Here is a 20,323-nt window from a genome sequence, read left to right as displayed (position 1 = left end):
ACAGAGATGCAGGCATTGGCAGAACTGATTGGTCCATATGGGATGAAGCACCTGAGTGAGCACCTGATGTGGCACATCACTTCACAGATGAACGAGCTGAAGGTAGGCACTGTGTCTTTGAGCAGTCAGTGCAGGTGTCCTGTGGAATACCGCCTTGACCAATTCCACTTTCCATCTGGACTCCAGGGTGTCTGCCTAAACGTGACTTCCCAACTTTTATATTTGACGCCCTGACCAATGAAGGCGTGTACCCCCACGTGCCTTCTCTAATATCTGATCTGCAACTGTCACCACTTTCAGGGAGTGGGTCCTTTGCACACCAAGATCCCTCTGTACATCAGTGCTTCTAAAGGTCTTGCCTTATCCCCTTTGCAAATCATTGGGTAAATGTAAAGCTGAGGTTGATGGATTCTTGATTAGTAGGGGTGTTAATGGTTACAGGGAGATGGCAGGAGAATGGAGTTGAGAGAGATAATTACAGGGAGACTCTACAGACCAAATGGCCGAAATCTGCTCCTCTGTCTTATCGTCTTATGGTCTTAATCATTGGTAACATATCTGCTTCCATTACTTCCCTTGGCAGAATGTTCCAGGCACCCACCACTCAAGGTTCAAAGTGAATTTATTATCAAAATACATACATATACGTATGTCACAATATACTACCCTGGTAGCCATTTTCTTGCAGGCATTCACAGTAGAATCAATGAAAAGCTACACACAAAGACTGACAAACAACCCCCCCGATGTGCGAATACAAAATAAAATAAATAGATAAGTAAATAAATAAAACTGAGTTGTAGAGTCTTTGAAAGTGAGTCCATAGGTTGTGGAATCAGTTCAGTGTTGAGCTAAGTGAAGTTATCCACACAGGTTCAGGAGCCTGATGGTTGTAGGATAATTACTGTTCCTTAGTCCCTATGTAGAAAAACTTTTCTTTTACATCTCCTTTAAACTTTCCCCCTCTCACCTTAAATCTATGCCCCCCCCCCAAGTGTTTGATATCCCCACCCTGGGGAAAAGGACTCTGACAATCCACCCTGTCTATGCCTCTCATAATTTTACAGACTCCTGTCAGCCTCTGACACATTCTTCCAAACTCCAAGGAATACAGGCCCATCCAAACTCCAGGCACTGACTTCATTGACTTCTTTCCCCTTTGACATTCCAGAAAACCATAGGAGCAGAATTAGGCCATTAGCCCATCATGGCTAATTTATTATCTGCTCAACCCCATTCTCCTGCCTTCTCCCTGTAACCTTTGACACCCTTACTAATCAAGAATCTATCAACCTCCACTTTAAATACACCCAATGATTTAGCCTCCACAGCCGTCAGTGGCAATGAATTTCACAGATTCAATGGTTTAAGAAATTCCTTCTCGTCTCTGTTCTAAAGGGTGTTCCTTCTATTTTGAGGCTGTGCCCTCTGGTCCTCAACTCCCTTAATATAGGAAACATCCTTTCCATGTCTATTCTGGTTGGGGAATGTGGTCAGGCTTTGAGAACCCTGCTGAGGTATCTGTTGACACCTTGACATGGAAGATTGCTGTCTCGGTGTCCTTCAATTCTACCATTCCTGTCATTTCCTGACCATTGCATTTTGTAGTTAGTGAATTCTTATCCTTCTTTCGAATGAGTTCAAAGCCCAACTGTATCCAAAAGTTTATTTATTAATTTATTGAGATGCAGTGCGCAGTTGGCCGCCGAGCAACCCTAGCCTAATCACGGGACAATTTACAATGACCAGTTAACCCTACCAACCGATGCATCTTTGGAGTGTGGGAGGAAACCAGAGCACCCGGAGGAAACCCCCGTGGTCACGGGAGAACGTATAAACTGCTTACAGGCAGGGATGGGAAATGAACCCGGGTCGCTGGCATGTTGTGTGAACAGTGCCGCTGCTGAGGAGGGAGAGATGTGGGTGAATGACAGTTTACTCTTCGTTGTTTAAACAGAAACTGGTGGTGGAGAACATGGATATCCTGGTCCAGGTGTGGGCCAACGTTCGGAAACCCACTGTGATGGCCAACCTAGCCAAGCGCCTAACATGTAAGTGGCATAACATTATCCCTTAGTTTGACCCTTTACACAATTGTATCCGATGCATAGCTGCCTGAATCCCTGCCATACCCTCTGGCCAGGAATGGACCCAGTGAATCCTGGCTGCACCACGCCCGAGGCGAGTATTCCCTTCACGAGATGCAAACCACACCCACACGTACAGCAGGACTTCAGAATCAGGTTGATTATCACCGGAACGTGACGTGAAATTTGTTAACTTAACAGCAGCAGTTCAATGCAATACATAACATAGCAGAGAGAGAGAAAAAAATAATAAATAAAACAAAACATAATAATAAATAAACAAGTAAATCAATTACGTGTATTGAATAGATGTTTAAAAATGCGCAAAAACAGAAATACTGTATATTTTAAAAACAAAAGTGAGGTAGTGTCCAAAGCTTCAATGCCCAAGTGCCCATCTAAGTCTCTCTTGAATGTCCCTCATATTGGCCATTTCCATCTCAGGAAAAAAGTCTCTGGCTGTCCACTCGATCTATGCTTCTTATCATCTTGTACATTTCTATCGTCACCTCTCATCCTCCAGAGAGAAAAGCCCTAGCTCGCTCAGCCTATCCTCATCAGACATGCTCTCTAATCCAGAGAGCATCCTGGTAAATCTCCTCTGTACCCTCTCTAAAGCTCTCACATTCTTTCCTATAATGAGGCAACCAAAACTGAACACAATACTCCAAGTGTAGTCTAACCAGGTTTTTATAGAGCTGCAGTATTACCTCCAGGCTCTTGAACAATACGCCTTCTTAACCACCCTGTCAATTTGCATGGCAACTTTGAAGGATTTGTAGGCAAGTACTTCAAGATCCCTCTGTTCCTCCACACTGTTAAGAATACTGCCATTAACCCTGCATTCTGCCCTCAGACTTGATTTTCCAAAGATTAATCACTTCACATTTTTCCAGATTGAACTCCACCTGCCACTTCTCAGACCATCTCTGTATCCTGTCATTGTCCTGTTGTAACCTACGACAATCTTCGACACCATCCACAACATCACCACCTCATGTGTCATCTGCAATCTTACTAACCCACCCTTCTGTTTCCTCATACAAGTCATTTATAAAGATCACAAAGAGCAGGGGTCCCAGAATAGATCCCTGTGGAACATGACTGGTCACCATCCTGCGGGCAGAATATGCACCACCTACAACCAACATCTTCAGTGGGGGAGCCAATTCTGAATCCACACAGCCAAGTTTCCCTGGATCCCATGCCTCCTGACTTTCTGAATGAGTATTGGGCACCTTGTCAAACATCATATTAAAATCCATACACACCGCATCCACTGCTCTGGCTCCATCAACTTATTTGGTCATTTCTTCAAAAAATTAAATCAGGCTCATGAGACATGACCTGCCCCTCACAAAGCCATGCTGACTCTCCCTAATCAGACTGTACTTCTCCAAATGCTCATACATCCTGTCTCTAAGAATCCTCTCCAATAGTTTGCCCAGCACTGACCTAAGACTCACCGGTCTATAATTCCCAGGATTATACCTTCCTTGAACCCTGCAATCATGTGGCACTATTCCTATGGCCAGTGAAGATGCAACAATCATTGCCGAGAGTGCAGCAATCTCTTCCCTCACTTCCTGCAGTAACCCGGCGTATATCCTGTCCATCCCCAGGGACTTACCTGTGCAAATGTTTTTCAAAAGTTTCAGGGCATCCTCTATCTTAACATCAAGACGTTCCAGCCTATAAGCCTGTTCTACACTGTCCTCACATTCATCAAGGTCCATCTCACTGGTGAATACTGAGCCAAAGCATTTATTGAGGAATTTCCCTGCCTCCTCCAACTCCAGGCACACGTTTCCTCCTTTTTCCCTGATCGGTCCTACCCTCACTCTGGTCATCCACCTATCCTTCACATATGTGTAGAACTCCTTGGTGTTTTCTTTAACCCTACTCACCAAGGCCTTCTCATGTCCCATTCTAACTCTCCTAAGTCCACTCTTCAGCTCCTTCTTGGCTACCTTGTAACTCCCTTGAGCCCTGTCTCATCCCTGTTTCCTAAACCTTCGATAAGCTTCTTTCTTCCTCTTGATTTGATATTCCACATCTCTTGTCAACCATGATTCTTTCATCCCTGCCTCACTGGGACAAACCTATCCAGAACCCCATGCAAGTGTTCCCTAAAATACCTCCACATTTCTATTGTTCATTTTCCTGAGTACATCTGTCCCCAATTTACACTCCCACGTTCCTGTCTAATAGCATCATAATCACCCTCCCACAATTAAATGTTTTCCAATAGTGTCTGCTCTTATCCCTCTCCAAAGCTCTGGTAAAGGTCAGGGACTTGTGGTCACCCACCGAGAGATCTGACACCTGACCTGGTTCATGCCCAACAGCAAATCCAGAATGGCCTCTCCTCCGGACGGCCTCTCTACATATTGTGACAATGAAGGAAGGGTGATATATTTCCAAGTTAGGTTGGTGTGTGACATGGAGGGAAACCTGCAGGTGGCGATGTCCCCCTGTCCCCACTGACCTTGTCTCTCTTGGTGAGTTAAGCAGGCGCATGTTATAGATGGTGCACTGTGCACCCAGTGGTGGGGTTAGGGAGTGTTTGGGAGATGGATGGGTTGCTGATTGAGTAGCTGATTGCTCCTGAATGTTTTTGAGCTTCTTGAAAGTTGGAGCTGCGCTCACCCAGGCAACTGGAAAGTGTTCCATCATTTCAATTTATAGGACAATGTTTCTCCTTGCTGAGTAAATCTCATTTATGGAACGATGGACAAACTACCTTTCCAGTTGGTTTTGTTTCCTGCTGACCAGCTTATCCTGGATCCCATGTGATTTCACCTTCTGCACTCTTTCCAGTTTAACCACGTCTTTCCTACGACAGGGTGACCAGAAACTGTACACAGTACTCCCAGTGTGGTCCCTCCATCGACTTGTACAACTGCAACATAATGTGCCAACTCCTGACTATTGAAGGCCAGCGTGCCAGACACCTTCACCCCCCTGTCTACCTGTGACACCACTCCACTCTCAACGAATGATACACTTGTACTCCTCGGTCCCTCTGTTTCATCACACTCCCGAGTGTCCCACCATTCATCGTACAAGTCCTGTGCTGGGTTCACGTTCCAAGATGTGTCGGCCCACTTCCCTGACCACCACCACCCTCCCCTCCACCCCTGTAATTGACGATAATCTTCTTCACTATCAACAACCACTCCCAATTTCCTGTCATCAACAAGTTTTTGATTCCCCAACCCTGGGGAAGAAGTCAGTGTATACATCTGCCCTACAAGCCCGACAAGTTTAGTGAGGTACATCTACAGTGAAAGATTCACTTGCAAACAGCCTGACAGGCACATAGGCTCTGACAACACACAAAAGGTGAACTATACACGAATTGTGCAATGCAGTGGAAGTGAGAGACCAAAACAAGACCCAAGTGCAAAAATAACAAGCGCACAATCTGCGGTGGTGCAGAGTGCTCACGGTGTTGCTGTACTGAGATGGTGATTAGGGTTGTGCTGGTTGGTTCAGGAACCGAATGGTTGAAGGGAAGTAGCTGTTCCTGAACCTGGTGGTGTGGGACTTCAGGCTTCTGTATCTCCTGTCCGATGGGAGCTGTGAGAAGATGGGATGGCCCGGATGGTGGGGATCTCTGATGATGGACGTTGCCTTCCTGAGGCAGCACCTCCTGTAGACACTACCGAGGATGGGGTACCCTTAATATACCGGGCAGATTCCACTACTCTCTGCGGCTTCTTACGTTCTTGTGCAGTCAAATTGCCTTATCGACTGAACCAGTCAGGACACTTCCAACAGTACACCTGTAGGAGTTTGTTAGCGTGTTTAGTGACAAGATGGAGCTCCTGAGAAAGTAAAGACGCTGGTGTGCCTTCCTTGTGACTGTGTCTGTGTGCTGGGCCCAGGACAGGTCATCGAGGCGTTAATGCCCAGGGATTTAACACAGCTGCGGAGTGTGCAGGGGAGAACTTGAGAGAAGTGAGAAGAGTGGCGTGCCGGAAGGTCAAAGGAAAGGACAGAGTGTACAGTTAATGGTTGACCTTGCGTAGCTCCCTGAAAGTGGCAACACAAGCGGACAGGGTGGTAAGGAAGGTACACGGAGTGCTTGCCTTCGTCAGTTGGGACATTGAGTGCAAGTGGAGAAGTCACATTGTAGCAGTTTAAAACTCCATTCAGGCCACATCTGGAGTATTGCCTTCAGTCTTGGTCACACCACTACAGGGTGGGGGGGCTTTGCAGAGGGTGCAGAAGAGGTTTACGTGAATTAGAGGACATGAGCTGTAATAAGAGGTTGGACAAATTTGGGTTGTTTTCTCTGGAGAGGCGGAAGCTGAGGTTTCTAGGATAGATGTACCTGATAAACTCAGACCCTCTAGACTCCCTGGGGTGACTCTCCTCTCACCCTTTCCAGCTTAACCACGTCTTTCCTACGACAGGGTGACCAGAAACTGTACACAGTACTCCCAGTGTGGTCCCTCCATCGACTTGTACAACTGCAACATAATGTGCCAACTCCTGACTATTGAAGGCCAGCGTGCCAGACACCTTCACCCCCCTGTCTACCTGTGACACCACTCCACTCTCAACGAATGATACACTCGTACTCCTCGGTCCCTCTGTTCCATCACACTCCCGAGTGTCCCACCATTCATTGTACAAGTCCTGTGCTGGGTTCACGTTCCAAGATGCTTCATCTCACATTTACCTGTATTGAAATCCATTTGTCACTCCTTGGCCCACTTCCCTAACTGATCTTTGGCAAACCCATCAATGATACACCTCAGCCTCTGACCCCTTCCTTCTCCTCCACTGCTAGCAATGTCTAGTCAGACAACAGTGAGACTGCATTCAACCGGTCTCAGTAACACTCACAACACGCTGGAGGAACTCAGCAAGTCAGGCAGCATCCGTGGAAACGATCAGTCAATGTTTCGTGCCGGAATCCTTCGTCAGGACTGTAGAGGGAAGGGACAGAGGCCCTATAAAGGAGGTGGGGGGAGGGTTAGAAGGAGAAGGCTGGTAGGTTCCAGGTGAAAAACCAGTAAGGGAAAGATAAAGGGGTGGGAGAGGGGAAGCAGGGAGGTGATAGGCAGGAAAGGTGAAGAAGGAATAGGGGAAAGCTCAATGGGTGGTAGAAGGAGGCAAAACCATGAGGGAGGTGATAGGCAGTTGAGGGAGGGGGCAGAGTGAAATAGGGATAGAGGAAGGGAGGGGGAGGGAATTACCGGAAGTTGGAGAATTCAATGTTCATACCAAGGGGCCGGAGGCTACCTAGATGGCATATGAGGTGTTGCTCCTCCAATCCGAGTTTAGCCTCATCATGGCAGTAGAGGAGGCCATGTATGGACATATCTGAATGGGAGTGGGAGGCAGAGTTGAAGTGGGTGGCTACCGGGAGATCCTGTCTGTTGTGGCTGACGGAGTGGAGGTGCACGACGAAGCGGTCACCCAATCTGCGTTGGGTTTCACTGATGTAGAGGAGGCCGCACCAGGAGCACCGGATGCAATAGATGACCCCAACAGACTCACAAGTGAAGTGTAAGTGAAGTGTAAGTGTAAGTGTAAGTGAAGCGAAGGCTGAAACCCCTCCCAATCCGCAGTAGTGGACTCCCTTCCATCAGGGGACCCATCCTCCATCTCAGAGGGTGGGTGTCTCCTCAGAGGGCTGTGGAGGCTAGGTGACCTCCATCATGGAGGAAGCCTCTGCCTCCACTGCTCCCTCTCCCTGCCCAGCTCCCCAGCACCTGGCTCTGCCTCTGGGCAGGAGGGCTCCCCAGGGTCAGGCTGAAAGGTAGGCTCAGGCCTGGAATGGTTGTCTAGGGGATGGGCCTCGAGGTTTCTTGTCTTCCTCCACACCTTCCTGCCCCTTGGGCAGAGCCCTCCCCCCTCGCCAGCTCATGGTGACCCCTCCCCCTGCCCACGACTCTGGCATGGGACAGAGAGGTGGGGTGGCAGTAGCACAACTGGCTGAAGAATCAGGTAAACTTGTCTTGGGTCTAATTCCTGCTGTGTTATTCCAGCTTCTGAAAATGTCCTGAAGAGGATGATGATCATTGGAGTGATCCTGACCTTCCGATCAATGGCACAGGAAGCACTTCATGATGTAAGTGGCAGCACGTGCTTTCTGGTTTTAACTGGAATGTACGGGCTATGTTGATTCAGTAGGAGTGTACTCTGCACTGAACCCAGTGGGCTCTTCATATTCCTGACTTTTCCAGCAGCCCTCATCGTGCCCCTGTGACCAGGAGCGCAAAGTTTGAGCGTTCCTAGCGGCTCTGTCAGCCAGGCTGTCTCTGGTCTGTCAGTGCTACGTCTGTTGGTGCAAGAGCAGGCCCAGGTTTAGAGCTTGGTGACTTATACTGAGGGGAGGCTGGTGTTGAATTGCTGAGCTGTTATTGATAACCTGGACATCCACAGTTCCCCAGATACACTGGTCCACATGCTTCGCTCTCTGGGGAACACATTTCTCCTGAACTCCCACCATTTCACTTTTGAATGACTCCCACGTGTGGGATGCAAATTTACCTCTGAGTAGCTGGTTCCAGTGTACGTTTCGCCGGTGCTGGTTAACGATATTGAGATGGCCTTCCTCCAGCTCATCCTTCAATGTCCAGACCTTCTTTATCCCTTTCCCTAACTACTTTGAACCTGACTGAGTTATGGTCACTGTACTCAAAGTGCTCCCCCACTGACTCCACAACCACTTGCCCACATTTGCCCCCCAAGATAAGGTCCAGTACTGCCCTTCCTCTCGTTGGACTGTCTACAGTCTGGCTCACAAAGCTCCCTGGCATCCATATGAAAAATTTCACCTGCTCCAGACCTTTCTTACGAAGGGTAGTCCAAGGAATTATTGGGGACGTTGGAGTCTCCACTACTATAACATTCTTCTGTTTACACATCTCTGTGTTTTGTCTCTGGATCTGCTCCTCTGTCTAAGAAACCTCTAGTATACTTCCAGTAAAGTAATTGCCCTCTTCTCATTTCCCACACTCTTACCCACTCAGCCTCATTTGAAGAACCTTCTGAGCCATCCTCCCTTGTTTTTGGACTGATGGCCTCAGTGAATAATGCCAAGCTCCTGTCCTCCTTTATTTCCTCCCTTGTTATGCCTGAGGATCCTCTCGCCTGGAACAGTGCTCTGCTAGTCCTGCCCCTCTTTCAATCAGTATTCCCCCGTGACGATTAACTCTCAAAGTTTCACTGCCCTTGCTGGTCAGGCTCCTTACATTAAACACATGTTGTTTCTTTCGCTTTGCCAGGTTTTATCCAGCCACATCCCGTTTCTCATGGGTCACATGAATATTCTGAGTGATATCGCCAGCTTAACTACTGAGAGAAAGGTACGAGGTTTGCATGATCGATGATTACTTGTCTGTCGTATCTGACGATGGCAGTCTGAAAAATCCTGAGAGGGAGAGTTTTGAAAGTGGGAAAACCGTTGCACTTGATTGATTGGTGTATAAATTGATTTTGGTACCAAAAAAAAAGGCTCAATGAGGCATTGGTCAGGCTGCACTTGAAGTATTGTGAATGGCTTTGGTCCTCTTATTTAAAAAAAGGATGGGCTGACATTGGAGAGGGTCCAGAGAAGGTTCATGAGAATGATCCCAGGAATGAAAGGGTTACTGTATGTGGACCGTTTAATGGCTCTGGGCCTGTACTCACTGGAGTTTAGAAGAATGAAGGGGGGGGGGGGTTGAATCTCAGTGAAATTTATTGAATGTTGAAAGGCCTAGATTGAGTGGAAATGGAGAAGATGTTTCCTATAGTGGACAAGTCTAGGACCAGAGGGCACAGCCTCAGAATACAAGACATCTCTTTAGAACAGAAACGAGGAGGAATTTCTTTTGCCAGCGGTTGGTGAATCTGTGGAATTCATTGCCACAAATGGCTGTGGAAGACAAGTCATTGGGTATATTCAAAGTGGAGGTTGAAAGGGTTCTTAATTAATAAGGATGTCAAAGATTGTGGGAGGAAATAGGGGAATGGTGTTGAGATTGATATGATGGAGTGGACACAATGGGTTGAATGGCCTGTTCTGCTCCTACATCTCATGGCCTTACGGGCTAGAAACACTCAGGCAGTGTCTGATGAACGAGGAAGAGTTAATGCTTCAGGTTACTGACCTTTTCTCAGGACCTGGTCTGGCAAATCAGCATGTTGAACAATATAAAGAGGGAGTGCAAGATGCACTCAGAGTAAGGATATGACTGATCTGGACAAATGTTGAAGGATTTGGCTGTGGGACTGGATTAGTGCAAATGTCTCAACGTTCAGTGTCATGGGACCAATGTGGATTGAAAAGCCACAATGGATTGAACTAAGGGAAACACTAGAGCGGCTGAACAGTCTTTGTTCCAGTGAAATCTTCAGGTATATATTGATGTTAATGGACATCAGTTGCCACAATCATTCACCTTCAACTATGCACACTCCGTTCACTAACCTCTGCAGGCAAGTCTGCCCATCGAGGATCAGACTAGGTTTTTGCTCAGAGAATCATGGGATCGCACAGTGCAGCAACAGGCCATTTGGCCCACTGTGCCCTTGCTGACCCATTTCCCAGCACTTGGCCTGTAGCTCTCTCTGCTTTAACGATTCAACTTTTGACTCAGGTGCTCCTTAAATATTTTGGGATGCCAAAATGACTCTGCCTCACAGCTCCAGACCTCTGAAGGTGTCTGTGTGAAGTCTGTACTTTGTTCTCCCATGACGGCGTGCGTTTCCGTGTGGGGGCCCCGATTTCCTCCCACATCCCAACGACATGCGGGTTGGTGGGTTAATTGGCCATTCTACACTTCTCCCTGAGTGTCTGGGCGAAGGGCAGTATCTGGCAGGAGCTGATGGGAATGTGGGGAGTTAACCCAGTACAGAAACAGGTCCTTCTAGGGTTAGGATGAGCGTAGACTGAGGGTAAAAATGGGAGCCCAGTGTTCAGCATGGACCTAGTTGCCTGAAGGGTCTGCTTTCATGCTATACAGCTCATTAGAGCGTGGGGGGCGGGGGGGGGATGGGATGGGGGAGAGTCCTAACTGAGGACAACAAAATCATTTGGGGCATAGGTAGGTGACCTGCTCAGAAAGTGTCCTTATAGTGGAATCAATAACCAGTGGCTATGGGTTTGGGGCAAGGGGAGGGTTATTTAGAGGGGATCTGAGGAGTCATATTTTCCCCCTGAGGGTGATTAGAATCCGGACACCCTGCCTGAGGGGGTGGTGAGGGCAGAGACTCTCACAATGTTTTGGGACCAGCACTTGAATCATGCTGGTAAATGGCATTTGTGTAGATGGGTACACAGAGTCACAGAGCTGTACAGTGCAGAAAATGGCCCTGACCATGCTGACCAAGGTGCACACTCAAACTAATCCCATGTCCCAGAACGCAGCCCATATCCCACTAAACTTTTCTCATCCATATACCTATCTACATATTTTATATGTATCTAACGTACTTGCCTCAATCACATCCTCTGGTAGCTGGTTCTGTATATCTACTGTGCAAAAACCCTTGCCCCTCACATTCTTACTTAACCCCTCACCTCTAAATTTAAAGCTATGTCTTCCAGTTTTCGATTCCCCAACTCCTATGTTCCAAGGAGGAATGGCTCAGCCTGTAGAAACTCGAATACTTAGATGTTCAGTCCTGCAGCATCCTCATAAATCTTCTTTGCACTCTTTCCAGTGTAATCTCAGCCTTCCTGTAACAGGGAGACCAAAATTGAACACAATACTCCAAGCGCGGCCTCACCAATCACTTGTACGTTCGCGACATTGCTGCGTGCCTTCTATAATCAATATGCCCATCATTTCACGTCGTGGGTCAGCACGTCACAGGCACCACCCTCCCCTCCACGGACTCTGTCTATATTTCTCACTGCCTTGATTAAGCAGCCAAAATCATCAAAGACAATCTCATTTCTCCCCTCTCCCATTGGGCAAATGACAAAAAGCCTGAAAGCACACACCACCAGGCTCAAAGACAGCTTCTACCCCACTGTTATCAGACTATTCAACAGTCCCCTAGTACGGTAAGATGGACTCTTGACTTCACAATCTACCTCGTTATGATCTTGCAGCTTATTGTCTGTAACACTTTATTCTTCATTCTGTTACTGCTTTTCTTTGTACTACCTCGATGTACTGATCTGATGAAATGATCTGTATGGATGGCATACAAAACAATGTTTTTCTCTGTACCTTGGAATTTGTGACAATAAAGCAATTTACCAACTTAATTTACAAAGTTACCAGACTGATGAAGGCCAGCATGCCAAAGCCTCCTTCACTGCCCTGTCCACGTCAGGCTCGCTCTAAGGGAACTATGCGTCCATAAATCAAGGTCTCTCTGTTCTACAACAGTACCCAAGGCTCTTCCATTCAATGTAAGAGTCCAACTTTGATTTGTCCTTCCAAAATGTAACACATCGCACTTATCTGAATTAAATTCCATTTGCCACCCTCCTCTGGCCGATCCAGATCCCACTGCGATCCTTGATGCTCCTCTTCACTGCCTACAATGCCACTTGTTTTAATATCATCCTGAAAACTTACTGATTAGCCCTCATATATTCTCATACACGAGAATCACTGATATAGATAACAAACGTCAGTGGGCCCAGCACCGACGCCTGAGGCACGCCGCTAGTTATGGACCTTCAGTCTGAGAAATATCCTTCCAACATCACCCTGCCAAAATGTAACACCTCACACTTATCTGAATTAAATTCCTTTTGCCATTCCTCAGCCCACCTACCTGGCCGATCAAGGTCCCATTGCAATCCTTGATTGTCTATGACACCACTTCTTTTAGTTTCATCAGCAAACTTACTAACTATTGCTCATATATTCTCATCTAAATCATTGATAGAGATGAGAAATGGGCTCAGCAGAGCTCTGGAGCACACTATTAGTTACAGACATCCAGTCAACATCACCTTCTATTTCCTACTATCTAGCCAATCTTGTTTCCAGTTTGCAAACACTGCTTGGATGTCATGCAATGTAACCTTCCAGAAAAGCCTACCATATCGAACCTTATCAAAAGCATTACTGAAATCCACATATACTATGTCTGTCACCCTTCCCTAGTCAACTATCCTCACTGCTCATCAAAAAACTCAAATTTGTAAGACAAGATCTCCAACACACAAAACCATGCCCTAATCAAACACTGCCTTTCCAAACATACCTTATCCCTCAGAAACTTACAATAGACAATAGGCAATAGGTGCAGAAGTAGACCATTAGGCCCTTCGAGCCTGCACCGCCATTCTGAGATCATGGCTGATCATCTACTATCAATACCCGGTTCCTGCCTTGTCCCCATAACCTTTGATTCCCCCATCCATAAGATATCTATCTAGCTCCTTCTTGAAAGCATCCAGAGAATTGGCCTCCACTGCCTTCTGAGGCAGCGCGTACCACAACTCCACAACTCTCTGGGAGAAGAAGTTCCTCCTCAACTCTGTCCTAAATGACCTACCCCTTATTCTTAAACCATGCCCTCCGGTACCGGACTCTCCCAGCATCTGGAACATATTTCCTGCCTCTATCTTGTCCAATCCCTTAATAATCTTATATGTCTCAATCAGATCCCCCCTCAATCTCCTTAATTCCAGCGTGTACAAGCCCAGTCTCTCTAACCTCTCTGCGTAAGACAGTCCGGACATCCCAGGAATTAACCTAGTGAACCTACGCTGCACCTCCTCCACAGCCAGGATGTCCTTCCTTAACCCTGGAGACCAAAACTGCACACAATACTCCAGGTGTGGTCTCACCAGGGCCCTGTACAATGCAAAAGGATTTCCTTGCTCTTGTACTCAATTCTCTTTGTAATAAAGGCCAACATTCCATTAGCCTTCTTCACTGCCTGCTGCACTTGCTCATTCACCTTCAGAGACTGATGAACAAGTACTCCTAGATCTCTTTGTATTTCTCCCTTACCTAACTCCACACTGTTCAGATAATAATCTGCCTTCCTGTTCTTGCTCCCAAAGTGAATAACCTCACACTTATTCACATTAAACGCCATCTGCCAAGTTTCTGCCCACTCACCCAGCCTATCCAAGTCACCTTGAATTCTCCTAACATCCTCATCACATGTCACACTGCCACCCAGCTTAGTATCATCAGCAAACTTGCTGATGTTATTCACAATGCCTTCCTCTAAATCATTGATGTAAATCGTAAACAGCTGTGGTCCCAATACCGAGCCCTGTGGCACCCCACTAGTCACCACCTGCCATTCCGAGAAACACTCATTCACTGCTACCCTTTGCTTTCTATTTGCCAACCAGTTTTCTATCCATGTCCATATCCTCCCCCCAATGCCATGAGCTCTGATTTTACCCACCAATCTCCTATGTGGTACCTTATCGAATGCCTTCTGAAAGTCAAGGTACACCACATCCACTGGATCTCCCGTGTCTATCTTCCTGGTTACATCCTCGAAAAACTCCAATAGATTAGACAAGCATGGTTTGCCCTTGGTAAATCCATGCTGGCTCAGCCCAATCCTATCACTGCTATCAAGATATGCCGCTATTTCATCTTTAATAATGGACTCTAGCGTCTTCCCCACTACTGATGGTAGGCTAACAGGGTGATAGTTCTCTGTTTTCTCCCTCCCTCCTTTCTTAAAAAGTGGGATAACATTAGCCACTCGCCAATCCTCAGGAACTGATCCTGAATCTAAGGAACATTGGAAAATGATCACCAATGCATCCGCAATTTCCAGAGCCACCTCCTTTAGCACCCTAGGATGCAGACCATCTGGACCTGGGGATTTGTTAGCCTTCAGTCCCATCAGTCTACTCATCACCGTTTCCTTCCTAGTGTCAATCTGTTTCACTTCCTCTGTTACCCTATGTCCTTGGCCCATCCATACATCTGGGAGATTGCTTGTGTCTTCCCTAGTGAAGACAGATCCAAAGTACATATTAAATTTGTCTGCCATTTCTCTGTTTCCCATAACAATTTCTCCCAATTCATTCTTCAAGGGCCCAACATTGTTCTTAATTATCTTCCTTCTCTTCACATACCTAAAAAAACTTTTGCTATCCTCCTTTATATTCCTAGCTAGCTTGCATTCATACCTCATTTTTTCTCCCCATATTGCCTTTTTAGTTAAGTTCTGTTGCTCCTTAAAAATTTCCCAATCATCCATCTTCCCACTCACCTTAGCTCTGATATACTTTTTTAATGCTATGCTATCTCTGACTTCCTTTGTCAACCACTGTGGCCACTTTCCCCCCTTTGAATCCTTCCTTCCCTGGGGGATGAACTGATTTTGCACCTTGTGCATTATTCCCAAGAATACCTGCCATTGCTGTTCCACTGTCTTTTCTGCTAGGATATCCGACCAGTCAACTTTGGCCAGCTCCTCCCTCATGGCTCCATAGTCTTCTTTGTTCAACTGCAATACTGACACTTCTGATCTGCCTTTATCCCTCTCAACTTGCAGATAAAAACTTATCATATTATGGTCACTACCTCCTTACCTACCACAGGCATTAGGCCAACAGGTCTATCCTTACATTCCTTAAATAAAGGCAGACATTTGCTATCCTCCAGTCCTCCAGCACCTCACTTGAGGATAGCAATGTTGTAAATACCTCAGTGAGATTTCCCACAGTGCCTTCTCCAGCATCCCATAATGTTCTTGGGTAAACCTCATCTGGACCTGGGGATTAATCTACCTTCACACATCCTTACACATACAACACTTCTTCTACTGTCATATGGATGGCTCCAAAAAACATCTCCATTAACTTTGCCATGCTCCCAGGTCTTCATAACTTTCTCCATGGCAAAAACAGAGAAGAAATAATCATCAGGAACTCTACCCACCTGCAGCGGTTTCATACATAGATCCTTATCATGGTCTTTGAGGGTCCTATTCTCTCCTTAGTCACTCTTTCCCCCTTAATACATATGCTTCTAAAATCTCTGAGAATTTTAATTTTCTCTGCCAATGCCATCCGCTCTTGGCCTTAACTTTATTCTTGAGTACATTCCGACATCCTCTATATACCTCTGGTGATTCATCTGTTCCCAACTGCCTGTATCTGATCCAAGCATCCTTCTTTTTCTTGACCAGAGTTACAATATCCCTGGACGTCCAGGGTTCCCAACTCCCAGTGGCTTTGCTTTTACTTTAATGGGAACATATAGTCAGTGAAGTCTTGATATCTCACTTTTAAAAGCCTCCCACTTGCTAGAGACTGTTTATTCATTTCCACAGATACTGCCTGACTTGCTGAGTTCCTCCAGCATTGTGTGTGTGTCGCTTTGAATCTCTAGCACCTGCAGACTTACTCCTGTTTATGAATTTTGTCCCTTTCCATGACTATTTTAAGTCTAGCAGAACTAACAGAACTATGGTCACTGGTCACAAGGTGCTTTGTTGACCATTTGTCCATGGAACTAGGTTAGGAAATTCACCACACAGCTTGTAATTAATCAAAACTCGCACTTTATTGTCTCTGCACAAACAACAATGTAACTATGTTGACCCTTGGCCAACAGCTTAGAACATGAATCCTGCTACTCCCTCTGTACCAATACTCACTCAGACCACTTGTCCAATTTATAACACCGAAATAAGGGATCTCCGTTGGCCAGGTGATCGATCCTTTCTTCGCCCAGCCCGTGGCATGGGAGTTGTTCCTTGCGAAGGTGGGTGTCTTGAGAGAGTTATCGCTGACAGCCCACTCGAACACTCACTTTTATACTCGTTTCTTATTAATTCAAATATTGCATTCCAGTGTCATTGGCTGTAGGTCATCTGATTGACCTTTAACACCTCTTTATGGGCTCTGATCTAGGCCAGCATCTATTTATTGCCTTCTTCCCAGCAAGTGACAGTAGTCGGTAATTTATGGCTCTTTGTTCTCTTCAGTAACCAGCTCAAATCACTCCAGGCAGGCACCAACCCCAACATTCACAAACCTGCACATTATGTCCAATCAACGAACATCTCACAAATAACTTCTTGTTTGGAAATGATGTCTAGTACAGCAGATTGCCTGAAGCATCATTGCGTCTTCTTTAAAACACAGAAAGCAAAGCAACTCCATCTCACAAAATGGAGAATGTAAAACAGTTCCACAAAATGGCAGCCTCCAACTCCAAGCACATGGCAAAAACAAAGACAATTGACCTGTCTGCTTCCACTGTCCTTGATCCATTTGAATTCAACGTTTTCTTCCATATTTTAAATCCACCATGGCCAACAACTTGTCCATCCTTACTACCCAAGAGTAAATCGAGCTTTGCCTTCTCCTTACTAGGATCCTCTATAAGCTGCCCGAGAAAACTTTCCTAAACACACTCAACAAATTCCACCCCATCTAAGGCCTTGACTCTCTGGCAGTCACAGTCAATGTTAGGAAACTTAAAATCTCCTACGATGACAACCCTATTAGTCTAAAAATTCTCCCCAGTCTCCAAGGATTAATTGTATATATCGTACAATCCCAACAATGCAATCATCCTCTTCTTGATTCTTAGCTCCATACATGAAGCCTCACCAGATAATCATTCAGTAACGTCACCTTAAAGTAGTGCTGTGATGTTCCCCTTAATCAAAACAAGTTACCTGTATCTTGGAACATTAAGCTGCCAGTCCTGTCCCTCCCTCAGCCATGTCTCTGTAATGGATAGCTTAGTCCCACATAGCTATCCAAGGCCTGAGTTTATCCAACGTACCTGTCGGACCTCTTGCATTGAAATGAATGCAGTTTAATCCCACAGACTTTCTTCACTCTTTGCCATACTCCTTCTCATCCTGCTCGCTCAATTCGTTTTGCAGTTTCCTTTATCACTATTCTGCCTTTCCATTGCCTCAGGATCCCACCACCTGCCAATACAGTTTAAACCCATTTTATGTGGGACCACTGGCAAATCTGCCTGCCAGGAGATTAACCACCTCCAGTTCAGGTGTAACCTGTCCCCCTTGTCACCCTTGCCCCAGGAGAGATCTCAATGATCCAGATATCTGAATCCCTGCTCCCCCCCCCGCCCATCAATTCTTCAGCCACACATTTATCTGCCATATCCTCCTGTTCTTTCTCTCACTAGCACATGGCACAGGTAGCAATGCCCTGTAAGTCCTGCTTCTTAACCTCTTCCCTCACTCCCTGTATTCACTCTGCAGGACCTCACCCATTTTTCTACCTGTGACATCTGTGTCACTTCTGAGGATGTTCTGCAGCCGCTCAGATAAGTCCTTAACCTCCACTCCAGGGAGACAACACACCATTCTGGGTTCAGTTTGTGACCACAGAACATCCGGTCCATTCCCCCCACCCCCAACTATCATGATCATCCTGACTGCATCCATCCTTCCTCGCTAAACCTCAGAGCCATGGTCTTGGGTACTGCTGCTTTCTTCTGCAAGTACCTCCCCCAACAGGAGAACCCTGCGCTCTTCTGTCTATTCCCCTTGCTCATCCAGGTGGTCACCCGACTATCTGCAGCCTGAATGTTAGGCATGACCTCCTCACTAAAGCTCTCAAGACACGGTGGGCCGAATAGCCTATATCTTTACTGTATGATTCTCTGCAACTCTATGCAAGTTAATTGATCTCATCTAAAGCTGTTTTATGAGTCTTGAAGAGCAGGAGAGTAACCAAGGAAAGATAAGTGTCTCTGTGGGAGGTGTGTGTGGTGGAATGCAGGATGTGGGGAAGGTTGTTAATGAACCCTCTGCACTGAAGGAGGGGGAGGGAAAGGAGACACTGTACTTAATGTGAAAAAGTATGAGATACAGGATGGGGTAAACATAGGAGATAGAAGGAGGAGATGTAGTGAGGCTGTCAACATCGGTGAAAGAGAATAAAATATATCTCAAGATATAAACGGCAGGAAATTTCAGATACTCTGACCACAACACTTCAGGAGTCGATGACTGGAGTGCTGCAGCTGTTGTTATAAAGGGAGGAAGGGGTAAACCAGGCCAGTTACAAGCCAGTTAGTTTAACTAGCGGTGAGCAGATTATTGGATCCATTCTTTGAGACAGAATAAACCTTCATGAATCAAGACGAGTCAGAACGGAGACTCTGATGAATTGAGTTCTTTAAGGAGGTAACAAGGTTTTGCAAAGGAAACTTAAACATCCATCACCCTCTGTTTCCTGTCACAGAGCCATGAGGCATGCTGGACAAACACGGTATCTGAGGGATTCAAGACAGGCTCTGGCCCTGTGATAGGAAACAGAGGGTGATTAATGTTTAAATTTCCATTGCAAAACCTTCCATGGTGAGCTTTGAGCTCTTGGCCTTTGGGCTTCATGTCAAATGCTCACATACCTTTATCTCTACAACCCCATATCTGTTGAAAGTAGAAGCCTCCGTCTTAAGTGCATAGTGACAGATAAATCTTGCTTTCATCCTCTGCAGGATATGCTGGCTATCTATGAACTGACATCAGCATCCGGGACGCCGTGTCACGTGGACCCTGCGCTTGTCACTGCGCTGTCAAATCAGAAGAGCGGTAAGTTTACTGGGGCATAGGGGAAAGGCCAGTTTAATGGCAATGGTGGTGGTATTACAAGGATGGACAGCTTTTGACAAATCTCTATAGATTCCCAGTGGAGAGTATCCTGACTGGTTGCAATGCCCACTGCCCAGGAACAGAAAAGTCTACAAAAAGTGATCGATACAGCCCTGTCCATCTCAGACAAAGCCCTGTCCACCATTGAGCACATCTACATGGAGTGCTGCCACAAGAAAGCAGCATCCATCATCAGGGACCCCCACCACCCAGGCCACGCTCTCTTCTCACTGCTACTATTGGGCAGAAGGTACAGGAGCCTTGGGTCTCACACCAGCAGGTTCAGGAACAGTTATTACCCGTCAACCATCAGGCTCCTGAACCAGCATGGATAACTTCACTCACCTCAACTCTGAACTGATTCCACAACCTACAGACTCACTTTCAAGGACTCTGCAACTCAAGTTCTCAGTATTACTTATTTACTTTTTAAATTTATTATTTGCATGATTTGTCTTCTTTGGCACATTGGATGTTTGTCAGTCTTTGTTATGTATAGTTTTTCATAAATTCTGTTGTATTTTTTTATTTTCCTGTAAATACCTGCAAGAAAATGAATCTCAAGGTAGTGTATGGTGACATATACAGTACGTACTTTGATGATAAAATTACTTTGAACTTTGAAAACTTTCTACACAAATTACCTCAACTCACTAGTCCCACAGTGAAGGCAGGCAAACTTTTGGACCAGGAGA

General features: G+C 46.1%; 1 protein-coding gene across 1 annotated transcript in view; it reads left to right on the top strand.

Annotated features, from left to right (window-relative positions):
- LOC140191790 (nck-associated protein 1-like) overlaps positions 1-20,323 on the top strand; it is a 107,695-nt gene that overhangs the window by 77,006 nt on the left and 10,366 nt on the right. Inside the window, exons 23-27 of the mRNA XM_072249550.1 lie at positions 5-102; positions 1,958-2,051; positions 8,093-8,175; positions 9,335-9,415; positions 19,475-19,568. Coding sequence (XP_072105651.1) covers positions 5-102; positions 1,958-2,051; positions 8,093-8,175; positions 9,335-9,415; positions 19,475-19,568 — 450 coding nt within the window. The remainder of the gene's footprint in view (positions 1-4; positions 103-1,957; positions 2,052-8,092; positions 8,176-9,334; positions 9,416-19,474; positions 19,569-20,323) is intronic.

This window comes from Mobula birostris, chromosome X (genome assembly GCF_030028105.1).
Source record: "Mobula birostris isolate sMobBir1 chromosome X, sMobBir1.hap1, whole genome shotgun sequence".
NCBI lineage: Eukaryota > Metazoa > Chordata > Chondrichthyes > Myliobatiformes > Myliobatidae > Mobula > Mobula birostris.
This window is presented reverse-complemented; position numbering and strand designations above follow the sequence as displayed.